The sequence below is a fragment of the Pyxicephalus adspersus genome, chromosome 1 (genome assembly GCF_032062135.1).
Source record: "Pyxicephalus adspersus chromosome 1, UCB_Pads_2.0, whole genome shotgun sequence".
NCBI lineage: Eukaryota > Metazoa > Chordata > Amphibia > Anura > Pyxicephalidae > Pyxicephalus > Pyxicephalus adspersus.
In genome coordinates, this window is record NC_092858.1 from 27,496,495 (window position 1) to 27,509,240 (window position 12,746).

At 35.1% G+C, this 12,746-nt stretch overlaps 1 protein-coding gene across 1 annotated transcript in view; it reads left to right on the plus strand.

Annotated features, from left to right (window-relative positions):
• Positions 1-12,412, plus strand: part of FLT3 (fms related receptor tyrosine kinase 3) — a 47,837-nt gene extending 35,425 nt beyond the window's left edge. Inside the window, exons 13-22 of the mRNA XM_072399478.1 lie at positions 218-322; positions 496-606; positions 760-913; positions 2,494-2,618; positions 4,458-4,579; positions 5,484-5,606; positions 6,655-6,766; positions 6,853-6,952; positions 7,271-7,376; positions 8,334-12,412. Of these exons, the coding sequence (XP_072255579.1) occupies positions 218-322; positions 496-606; positions 760-913; positions 2,494-2,618; positions 4,458-4,579; positions 5,484-5,606; positions 6,655-6,766; positions 6,853-6,952; positions 7,271-7,376; positions 8,334-8,426 (1,151 nt within the window). The 3' untranslated portion in view covers positions 8,427-12,412. The remainder of the gene's footprint in view (positions 1-217; positions 323-495; positions 607-759; positions 914-2,493; positions 2,619-4,457; positions 4,580-5,483; positions 5,607-6,654; positions 6,767-6,852; positions 6,953-7,270; positions 7,377-8,333) is intronic.
• Positions 12,413-12,746: the final 334 nt, after the last annotated feature.

The window sequence follows — 12,746 nt, forward strand, 5'->3', positions numbered from 1 at the left end:
TTTACTTTTAAGCAATGTGATTTTCATGTTGGCTTGAGAGGCCACATTAGACTTCCACACTGTAAACTAGTGTTAGCATGTTATATAATTTTAGGATGCCCAACAAAAACTTTATAAAGTATTTATAACTATCTTTAAAACTATCTTGAAATAATCTTGTTTGTTATATAGGTCCACAAAATACACGAACATTAACTCTTTATTCCATAAATTTTAGGAAAAACAATCGGTTCTGGAGCATTTGGTAAAGTGGTCACTGCTACAGCATATGGAATCACTAAACCAGGGGTCTCACAGCAGGTGGCTGTCAAAATGCTAAAAGGTAGGTAGAAGATACCGTTTAGAAGAATATTCTCTGTAGCTACAATACTTTTATAACATGTACAGTAGAATAGTAGTTTCTGATAAGTATCTACTGTTTACCTGGAAAGAGTTGGCTGATGTGTCCTTGGAACATTATGGCTAATTGTAACTCCATTTATCAATCATTTGCAGAAAGCCCTGATGTTTCAGAAAAAGAGGCCCTAATGTCAGAACTAAAAATGATGACTCAGATTGGACATCATGAAAATATTGTAAACTTGCTGGGAGCATGTACTGCATCAGGTAAATTGCTTCTATTACATATATAAATATAGTATACTGTATACTGCCATCCAAACCTTTACTGTTTCTATAACACACATAGGTTGCATGTCATCTATCTCTTAGATATCCAGCACACACAACTTTTTAACTTTGTATCCACCAAAATTTTAGGTCCAGTGTATCTCATTTTTGAATACTGCCTCTATGGAGATCTTCTCAACTACTTAAAATCTAAGAGAGAGACATTTCACAAGACATGGTCTGATGTCATTAAAGACAACACTTTCACTTTTTACCATAATTTTAACCAGGAGGAAAAGTTCAGGTACATTTATTTGCTTTTAAATGTTTAACGTTTAATTGTGCTTTAATGTAATGTTTTATACTTTAAAACAGGCTACATCCTTTTTTCACTTTTTGGAGCAATTACCTGTTCAAATATTACCTCTTTTAGTCTGCCATATTGCCTCTCCACCATTGTTATGACAGTTTCCATGTTCTTTGTGGCTCCATTGGATCTTCGGTTGTCTTTGCCTGGTCTCCTTCTGTTTTCAGGCACCTTCATTGGTGGGGTGGGCTATACACTGAGCCCTGCATGTGCAGCTCAGTGTAAACAAACAGAAAAAAGTAAAGCAGAAGATTATCTGGTGAAGGAGACATTTTAATCCCAAATGCCAGTTAAAAAGCCTGCCTGTTGAGACTTTTTTGCTGAGCAGAGTTTTCTTCTGTTTTAACATTTGTGGAGACTTTCATTGCAGTATGTGAAGGATCTGACTAGTAACTAAACTAAAGGCTTATTTAGGCTTAAATTCTGGATGAGTTCTGTTGAACCCCCTAAACATCTTACAATTGAAATATTAACCTAAAAATTGCACAGATAGCACATTATTAATTACAGAGACTTTGAAAATATAAATCAATTTCTGGTTTCTCAGAAGAACATGTCAATTGACTGATCTCAGAGTTCCAAAGTGCACACTTCAGAACAAGACATTGCAAGGACCCAGAAAAAAACATTTCTTTCTAATAACATTTTTCTACAATCCATTCTAGCAAGCAAACCTATAAATAATGTAAAGCACAGTGTAATTTATTAATAGAATTATTATTGTTATTACACAGTGCTGTACAAAGCCCATAGTCATGTCACTAGCTGTCCCTCAAAAGGGCTCACAATCTCATAAATGTCCCTACCATAGGCATATTTCCAGGAAACTGGAGTACTCAAAATTATTTTCATATTTTAGGCACTCAAAAAAGTAATCTCTTGATAGTACTCATCAGACATGCATTATACATTACAAAAGGAAAAATTCAAGCAAGTACATTGAGACATTTCCTAAGTCAAAAAATTAGAGCTAGTCTATAAATGTTCCCAAGTCATTATTTCAAAGCCTTATTTACAAGTGCAAGTGCAAGTGTTCATGTTATTATTATTGGAATAAAAGTGGCAAACCCCCCACAAATGTATACTAAAATAAGCTTTTATCCATGCAACAGATATACTTTATGGTATAACCTCAAACAATTGTGCTCTGGAGGCTTGTTCTTTTAAAGGGTGAACAAAATATTCTGAATCACACTTTCCTTGTTGAATACAGCAACTATTTTACTATTAATTGCTGTTGAAGGAATCCTATACTAAAAGAATCATGCAGCCTGCCTTTGCTAACTTTAAACATTCTACTTGCTTGGCGGATCTAATTGCACTTTTTTAGATTTCCTTCCAATATCTAACAGCACATTCCATTTCACGTTCCTACATTCTGTCACTGAATTGCTAAATCGTGTGAGTAAAGTAAGCTCATCAAGTGGGTGTGAAACTAAAATTAAACTAAACTAAAAATTCTCACATTTTATCATTTACATTTTATAATGTATTTTTTTCTCTTTGTGCTTATGTAGAGACAGAGTTGTGACATCCGTAAGCAACTGTTCCTACAGTGGACTATTTTCTACAAATGAATCCGACAAAAATCAATACAGCTGGGACATGTCTTCTGGGCACACTGAGCTTCTCCAAGCTGAAGGTATAAACTGTTCTGAGTCATCTATGTTTGAAGGGATTATGATATGAATAAATCATAGCCTACATGGTGAACGAATTTAGGCCAGACACAGCACTAAACCGTGCCAGGAAAACAGTCTGATGGAATCAGTCAGAAGGCACAAAATACCCCCAACCGTAAAGTGGCCGAATCTCTTCTGCATCTGTCAAATTGACATAGTCAGTGGCCCCATTAAATATAGAGAGACAGTTGAAAGAAATTTGTGTGCCTGAGTTACATTCTGCACATAAACTGCAGCCAGTGTTATGTTAACCTTAGCTGTAATATATAAACTATGTGTTAAATGATAAAGTTTTTATGTATTGCATTTCAAACATCTTTTTAGTTACTTTTTTTTTTTTACAAATGTTACTTGTTTGTTTACATAGTAAGATAGGGAGAGATGGGGGAATAGAAGAAAGAGAAGGGGACAAGACAAAGGGTAGAGAGAATAAAAAGAAGCTTTAACTAAAGATCAGCAGCTTGTAAAATACTTCAGTAGAAACTGTAAAATTAGTTTGATAGAGGAGATTTGGAAAAATAAAAGATGCAGCACACATCACCCCTTACTGATAAGAGAATTCTGTACTGTAACCTCATTCACTATGGGAAACATTTTTGTTATTGTCAAAAAAGATGTATTGTTACTAAGTATTTATATAGGTCCAAGATTTTATGCACTTTCACTCACATGAGCTCACAATTTAATGTCTAATGTCCTAAATATAGTCTAAGTCCAGTTTTAGAGAGAAGTCAGTTAGCCTATGTATGTATGTTTAGGATGTTGGAGGAAACACACACAAATATAAAGAGAATATACCAACACCATGCAGATAGTGTTAGAGATAAAATGTAAACCTTAGACTCTAATGCCGAAAGGAAAGTATACTGAGCCAGGGCACTATCAATTTTACAGACCAAAGATTTAATAAAATCATCTTCAGATGATAAATAACAAATTTGCCTCTAATCTAAACTTCATGTGTTTATTCACTCTAAGGGACTTGTTGCTTGACTTGCAAGGCAGTGTGCGTTGTTTTGCACTTGCTCTTGGTTTACTGAATTAGGATAAGTGTTTCATTTCAAGTCTTCTGCTTCCTACTTCTGAATGGGTTCTATTGTATATATTCCAATGTACACTAGTGAATATATTCCCAGTGTTATATGAGTGTGCTATAATAGTTAAGATTTTCATTGTTATTTATTAAAATTCTCAGGCTACTTCACATTCCTAATGTGTTCCCCATCTCTTTCTCCTATCACTCTCCTATCACCTAAGTTGGTTCTGCACCTGACCTGACCCTTGCAGTCAAATGTTTTGTGACAAGCAGTGACAAGTAATAAAAAATGAAAACAAAGTTACTGCAGGAGCATGCATCCTTGGATTTTGGTGTCAGTCAGGGGCCCCCTCGGTTGCCCACTGAATTGACTGGATCAATAAACTTCAGTGGTTGGAGACTCTCACTACTGTTTTGAGAGGGACAAGATGAAATATTTACAGCATGGGACATATTACTCCCCTACAACGTCTCTTTATTGAAATTGTTAAATTCATTTGGGAACTCTTAGTTTTCTTTTTGAGACAAACTGATCCCTTGCTCACCTAGTTATTTATTTCTGAGTTGTTTATTCAATTTCTTGCAATTTGACTTATGTTTGTTCTTAATTTTTGTGCCATATAGTTGTGTTTTTAATGTCTCTAAATTCTTCTAATAAACTTTACATTTAAAAAAAAATAAATATTGCAGGACATGTAATAAAAGTTAGTCTTTACTATGATAGTTTAAAATACGTTGTTTAAAGTTTTGTCTTCTTGTAAAGAAATGAAGTACCAAAATACAAGGAAGTACGATGAGGAGGATCTGAACATCCTCACCTTGGAAGATCTGCTCTCCTTCTCCTATCAAGTTGCGAAGGGGATGGAATTCCTTGAATCAAAGATGGTGAGTTTGTTGCAGCTCATAGATTGGATTGTTTATGAACTTGCAAACTTTTGAACTCTTATGACATAGTCATCAGAGTGGTTACAGCTAAAAATGGACATGTCTGATTGCTGTTGAGTAATTAGGAATTCTAGGGAAACAGGAGAGATGGCGAGAGCTATAAATTACTTGGAAAAATGATGTCACTCTTTCACGTTATGAAATTGGTTTTCCCCTGTTCATCTGCCTTCAGTTATATATAAACTTCCTCTGCTTAGATGCTCCAGGTTACTTACCATAAACAATGTGCACAAATAAGCACAGTTGTATTTTGAATTGTTGCAGCCTCAGGCAGTGCACGTAACTTTAAATGACTGGAGCAAAGTCCTTAATGAAATGAGTAATAACAATGATATCAGAATATATCAAAACCCTTGTTTCTGTAATTGTTTTCTATCATCAAAAATACATTTGCCGGTAAACTTTGGTAAATATGCATTGGCATTGCATGTAATTCTGACTAACTAAATAGAAAGTAATAGTAAGTAAAAATGAAACAAATCAGAGTGGTGGTATTGCCAGGTTGGAATCTGAATGCATATTTTGATAGATGTTAATTCTTAACAAACATCATCAGATAATCGAATAGTAATGGATCTAAATTAGTGATCAGAAGTTCCAACCAATTGAAGAGTAACTGCCACGTTTTGTATCTGTGACTGCCACTTTTAAAAATGATGATTTGTATTTTAATAATGCAACTTTCAAAGAAAAAGTGTGTTTACCCTTTTATAATGAGGCCCACAGGAGTGTGCTGACCCATACAGAGATGTTTTTTTAGTCTAAAACCAAGAAGTTAGTATAAAAAAGTTATTCATTAAATGACACTCTATTAAATGACATCTAGTATCTCTTTATTTTACAGTGCATTCACAGAGACCTTGCAGCCAGAAACGTACTCATAACTGGTGGAAAAATGGCCAAAATATGTGACTTTGGGCTTGCCAGAGATGTTGAAAATGACTCAAATTATGTAGTTAAGGGCAATGTAAGTCAAATAGTTGTCTCTTCTCATTCTTTGTCTGCTTGAAGCTTGATTGTACAAGGGGGTTGTATGATTAATATAGTAGTTCTTGTCTTTACACTGTGTCACACAGCCTGCAATTCTTCATTGTTCTATCCTTTTTGACAAGAAAGAAACTGATGCACTGTTAAGGAGATGTAATGCTGTTATCTTCCTCTATGCTAATGCTAAATGCTAAAAGCATTTTCATTGTCATTATGTGCACATTTCTGTACGTTATTGTCCTCCCGTTCTGGTCTTCCCTCTCCCAGCTGCTATGCAGAATATCACTGCAGGCTAACGCCTTGTCAAATCAAGTTACACCCCAACATGATATTCTGAATACATGTACAGAATAAAAAATAATTTTTTTTTTATCTATATAGTCCACCCTACACCCAGAGCTGCTTAGGATGGTACCACTTTACTGTCCTGCCTCAAACTTTTTCTATGCACACCCACAACTCTTCTTTTTTAAAGGAGAGAGTGGTCAGGCAGGTATGTGTGTTTATTGCAGAAGAAGGACATTATCTGACTCTTGTATAGTAATGAATCTGTCTGATTGTTTTTTTTTTTTTCCCGCAGAACTATAGTTCTGCTTGAAGTCAGCAGCATAGTTTGCAAGTGGAGTGGGACAGAGAAGTTTGTAGTTCAATGGGCAGATCCTATTCTTTAGTTTATTAGACATGACTGTAGAAACACCATGAATTCTTGTACATTAGCAGATATTTTTCTGCACTTACAGCATTTAAAAAGGAAATATGCATGTATTCCAGAGATTAAATATTTTTATTTTTTCCAAACAAACTTTTAAAAGTATATACATTTGCAATACCTGCGTTTAGATATGGGTGTACATGCTTTCAAAAATTATTTAAATAATATATCCAATAAGGACATAGGTGGAGGTAAAACCTAAAAGAATCTCTACCTATTCCTTGTTGCATACAAAAGGAAATGAAATGTTGTGGCTGACATTTGACTGTCTAGTATAACTGGTTATAACAAGTTACTTTCATTTATTTTTTACCAGGCTCGCCTACCGGTTAAATGGATGTCTCCAGAGAGCATATTCGATGGAATATATACCATTAAAAGTGATGTTTGGTCATATGGTATATTGCTTTGGGAAATATTCTCACTTGGTATGACATTTAGTTATAAAAAATATATCTTACATTATTAGTGTGTTCTAGATCATTTTTAATTACCATATTTCCATCTTCACTAGGGGTAAATCCATATCCAGGTATGCCAGTCAATGCAAACTTTTACAAACTCTTACAAAGTGGATTTAAGATGGACCAGCCATTCTACGCTACAGAAGAAATGTGAGAAAATTTTACACAACCGCCTAAGCTTATAAACCCTCACAATGGGCCTGATTTATTAAAGCTCTTCAAAGCTGGAGAGGATACATTTTCATAAGTGAAGCTGGGTGATCCAGCAAACCTGGAATGGATCTGGTCCAGGATTTAAAACATTTGCTATCAAATACAGATTTACTTTGAAGAAATCCATTCCAGGTTTGCTGTATCACCAGTTCACTGATGAAAGTGTATCCTCTCCAGCCTTTGAGAGCTTTATTAAATCAGGCCCAATTAGTGTTTGTTATATTTAGATATTAATTTTTCACTATTTCCCCACAGATATTTCCTCATGCAATCCTGCTGGGCTTTTGATCCTAGGAAAAGGCCATCTTTTACAGAGCTGGTTTCCTTTTTGGGATATCAAATTTCAAATACAGAATCTGTGGTAGGTCATATTTTCATAAAGTAGTTTCTGCTATTATCAGCGGGTGGTGAAAATTGGCGATTTAACTCTTTTTTTTCCATTACAAGGTTTCAGACTATTAAATGGTTAGGAATATGTGAATGGTCTCTTTAGAAATTAAGCCCTGCATCTCACAGTTTGGAATCACAAACTCTGCACTTTGTAGTTTTAAGTTTTAGGATGTTTAGATTGTGAAAAGGTTTGGTCCCCCTATTGTAATATTCTAAGTCATTTAATCACAAAATGTTCTATAGACTATGTTTGCTTCCACAAAACAAACACTATGAGATTCTAATAAATGATATAATCTAATGGCAGTAAGCTGTATATATAAATACAAAGGACTCTAATACTCTTGAACTTCAAAATTTTAATAATACTATTACCTTTATCAGTAGAAGAAGAAGAATGACTGAGCTTTCGAAAAAACATGAACTCCTTTATTGATTGTAAGAATACCTAACAATTTTGTAAACTATACTCTTGCCATTATTATGTCTGTGGTGCAGTGCATTTATGTAATTATTAAAGAATGGCCTGCTATAAACAGGCAACCATTACATGCAGCAAGGTAAAACTTTTTCCAAGGTAAAACTTTTTCCCAATTTACCATTCGTAACATGCTAGCACATTATAGCAAACTTTCCTCTCCCACTGATGCAAGTAACTCCCATGTATGCATGATTGCGCACTTCCACACAGCTCCTACTCCTACTACTATTCTATTAGGAAAAAAAAATCTGCATTCTGTCAATTTTGGGGCTTCATGTAGGAAAAGATGTTGGTATACAGACAATAAAAGTTGTTACCTATCGGTAACCTATGCGGATCCCAAAAAAACAATAGAGATAGCTATAGGCACAGCCTACTGATGAACTGTACTAATTATCCAGAATTGTATTTTACTTACATTTTTAATTCTTCTTTTTTTACATGAAGCTCTATCAGAACATGAAGAACACTGTTTGTACCAAGACAACAGCCAATGAGAAGGACACAGAACTTCAGTCTATGCTCTCACCTCTTATATAGCTATACATCAGCTGGGAACATTCTGTATGATTTTTATTGGAATTGTTTTTTATTAAAGGGACACTATCAATATATATTTCTTTCTCATTGTACAATTTACTTGAAATATTCATTTTATTTTTCATGTTTTTTGGCACTGATAAGTGAATAAGTTTAGGAGCATCCTGCAAAAAGTAAAATATATTATTTTGGTGGAATAACATTTTACAACAGATGGCTGGATAAAAAAAAGGACAGTGCAGAAAGAAGTACAATGAATATGCTAAAGAGAACTTTTTTTAAACTGGGTGATAGTGTCCCTTTAAAGGAGTAATAATTGAAATCAGGTGATATGATCTGATGTAAGGGTGTTTACACAAGTGCACTTTGAAATGTGATGGGGAGGTAAAAGGACTACAGTTCTAATATTGAAAAAGAGCATCCTTGGCATTCCTCAAGTATGGTTTCTTCTTGATGAAAAATGGACACCGTAATGGTGTACACATTATGTGGTACCAGAAACAACTTGGTATTGTGTGTAAAGAAATCTAGAGAGTTCTTGAACCCAAAGAAGTCAGTATTTATGATAATAGTTCTCAGTAATTAGGAGAGGAGGGGGAATAGGCTGGTGACTACATATGGAAACTTGCTTGATTTGCATACCTGTATTTATAGGTGTAATACGTATTAAAAGCAACCTATTTATCCATACTTCATGGTTGCCAAATAACCTACTCTGGATGTAGTAATACAATGACTTATGACTAATGTTGTAAATATAAAAAATATGTATCGATGTTGGGAAAGCAATGTAAGGGCATTTCCAAACTGAGATTATTGAGATATGGTCATTTATCAGTGCAAGCATATGAATTTATGGATAGACAACATAACAGAAGTGTATAAGATAAAATACAATTAGCAAAGTTTTGTCATTTTGAAGGCTGGCCTACAGTGTCTATTTTCGGACATCCTTCCTACAAAGTTTCATAGTAAAAAAGACACAAGTCAATCAAGTCCAACCACAAGGAAATAAAAAAATAAACATATCCTAGAAAACCTGCATAACTCTAGTTAAAACCTTTAAGAACATATCTTTCTTTTAATCAGTCTTTCTTTTCATTTACCATAACCTCTATCTTGGGTGGACCTTTATGTATGCAGTAGTAGACAAAGGTTTGAGTCAAAAAAATTCAATGGGCTTCACCAATCCCCTCGGAATAAAAGTATTAAAACTTGATTGCGTGACTGTCCCAAGAGAAGCAGCTGACAGACAGGTCATAAGGTGAGGTGAAATAGGAAGAGTATGATTGGAGGACAGGTTACTGGTGTTAACAAACTTAAGTTTAACAAGTACGAGAATCTAGGGACAGAAAAGGCCACTAGGTGTAATTGGAGTGGGTGGGATACATGAGGAACATCTGAAGGCAAAACTTGAACAGTGAGGTTTAACTAAAGAAAGACAACAAAGAGCACAACTGGAACACCATCAAGTACAGCTGGAACACAGAGAACGAATGCAGGAAATACACCGCCACTGACATTTGGTCCAGTAAAGCTACCATCAAGTGCAACTGAAACAGGGATTTGGAAATTACACAACTTAAAGTAGCTAAAACTAAAATGCTGGCTACAGGAAATATTTCAACAAGTGCAAATCAAAAGAGAGATAGTATAAACTAAACATATCACTAAACACAACACAAAAAGAGCTTTGAAACTTGAAAGATGTCACTGTAACTAAAACAGCAAGAATAGATGCAAAAAGATATCACCATGCTTAACTGGAACAGTAAAGATGGATTAAGGAGACATGCCAACTGGAACAGCACAGAGAACAAACAAAAACATCCAGAAAAAGTTCAGCAAGAACACAGTAAATGTTTTGCTCGGGTATTGGTACAATGAGTGCCCTGGTGACATCAAAATGTTTGCGTAAGATTAGTTTGCATCATATATATTTATATATAAGAGAATACTGAATATTGGGTGAGGATAACAGTTGTCTTCAGGGAACAAAAAGCTGGGGTCATCCAGTTGTTGCACCATCATATTCTGGTTGCCTAATCCTCCCTTGTCTGACATACAATTGTATAGCGATAGAAGTTAACTAGGCAGAAGTTGGCTTTTCTAGGAAATATAGAGGAAGGGCGATTCAAAACAGACACTGTAACCATCATCCATGAACTTGGTCACATATTGCTATGATGTTCTGATGTACTGCACAACTCTGAAAGAAATACACAGCAGAAGGACAGCATAAAGATATTCATGTTTTTGTATTTACATAATATTTTTAGCTTGCAGTTCTGCATGAAAGGACCATTGCAGTGCTTGCCTGATAGACATGCCATTATATGTAGCCATAGTGTGGACACCTCGTGGGCACAGACCCAATAGATGCCACAAATATTTATCTGTATTCTAAATCTGCTTTATTATTTCATTGCTAGGAAATGTGAAACTATATTAACTTTGTATTATCTGTGTCATATTTTAGGAAAATATTTAGGTTTAACTGAACTTTACCATATTTGGTTTTACTACTGTTGGTTGCTATTGTTGGTATTTTTGCTTCTATAAAATGGCACAACACATTTTCTGATTTACTGACACCACATGTAGCTGTGTTTTTGAGCTGGGTACAACCATTGCCAATAAAATGTGTGTTTAGGATGTAGTACCATACACACAAGTACTGTATGTCAACTACCTAAATTGTGCTTAACTGACTGGGCTAATCGATTTTCCAAAAATGTGGCACACACGTCTACAATATTTTTTCCTTTGGATCATGGAATAAACAAAAGGACAAATAAAAATTCCTGATCAGATTGACTCTATTGTTTGTAGTGCTACTTTTGAATGATATTTACTCAATATGCGATCTGTCTGTGTCCTTTACAGCTGCTTACAAATGGTCAGCCTTCTAAGCTAATTTAGATCAACTTCAGATCCAATAATTTTATCAGACCTAAAAGACCTAATCAGACCTGTGTGTACTAGGCCTAACTAGGGTTTGTTTGTCTGCAGGAGGGAGACAGCAACCGATGCACAGTCATGTTAGTACAGCACTAAGGAGAATTAGCCAAGGATTGTGAGATCAGGGACCATGTAGAGCGGCCATTGTGACTGCTATTTACTGTTTTTTGACAGCTATAGTGCATGATCCTACAACTAGATGTTCGGAGAAGCAGCACCGAGTCAGTACCTGAGGCATAAGGACAACAAAATCTTTGTCGCTTTCAGCAATAAAGACTTGCTTGATTACTAATTTTCAAAGCAGGCCTATAGTTATGCTTTAAAGTATGTTCAGCATGCCAAAATACCAAAAATTCCCTTGTGTTCTCTGCAATTGCCAATTTATTTTTTAAGGTTGAAGCTCGTGGACTGTTTTTTTCCTTATTTTCCTTATCTCTGCTTTACTATCTACTGATCCATTGAAATCACAGCAAATATGCAAAGGGAGAGGTCCAAAATTACTGGGTGTATATTAAACCTGTGTGTGACAAGTAGATATTTGAAGCATAGATTAGCTTTAAAGCTCAGACTTGCAGTAAGCTTGCCTGCACTTTGATGAACCCCTGATACCCCGACTACCCAACTTCCAAGACCATAAACCTCTATCCCCTGCAGCACACAAATGGAGGTGCTCGGTGCTCGGTGATTGCCCCACTGCTGTCCCATGATCCTGTGGACTGCTTTACTTGCTTCCTGTGGCTTAATAGAGCATCGGGGAAGTAAAAAAAGAAAAAAGTTAGTGTATGCTGCTCAGAAAAAGCATTAAAGAGAACCTGTTACTCTCCATATTCAAAGCACAGACTTGCTTTAAGACACCAGCAAATACTGCTTTACACCATTCCTTTTATGCACTGTTATAAACTACTGTGTATTGCACTTAAAGTGATAAGAAGCTATAAGAAAGTGTACTTCACGGCTCACAATATTTTGTACACATTTTACTGCTCATTTGTTTTTATTTTGCAATAAATTTACTGCATATATTAAATCTACATGGTTGTTATTTCTTTCCTATTGTATGTCGCCTCTGCTGGATACCAATCCAACAAAAATCACAATACTATACAAGATTCTTCCTTTTCAATTTAATAATCAAAAAACTATTCATAAATTCATAAAGGTGATACACTAAGAGCGTATCATATGTGAGATAAATTCATTTATTGTGCAATCTTTGTGGTTTTGAAGGTCAAGTATGCATTTTTATATGTGATGTATTTTTAATGAGAAATAAAGCTGTGATGACAAAAAGTTTCACTGAGGAAAAGTACAATAGACCTAAAACTTGCTTTAGTATGATATACTACAAAGAATTCAGCT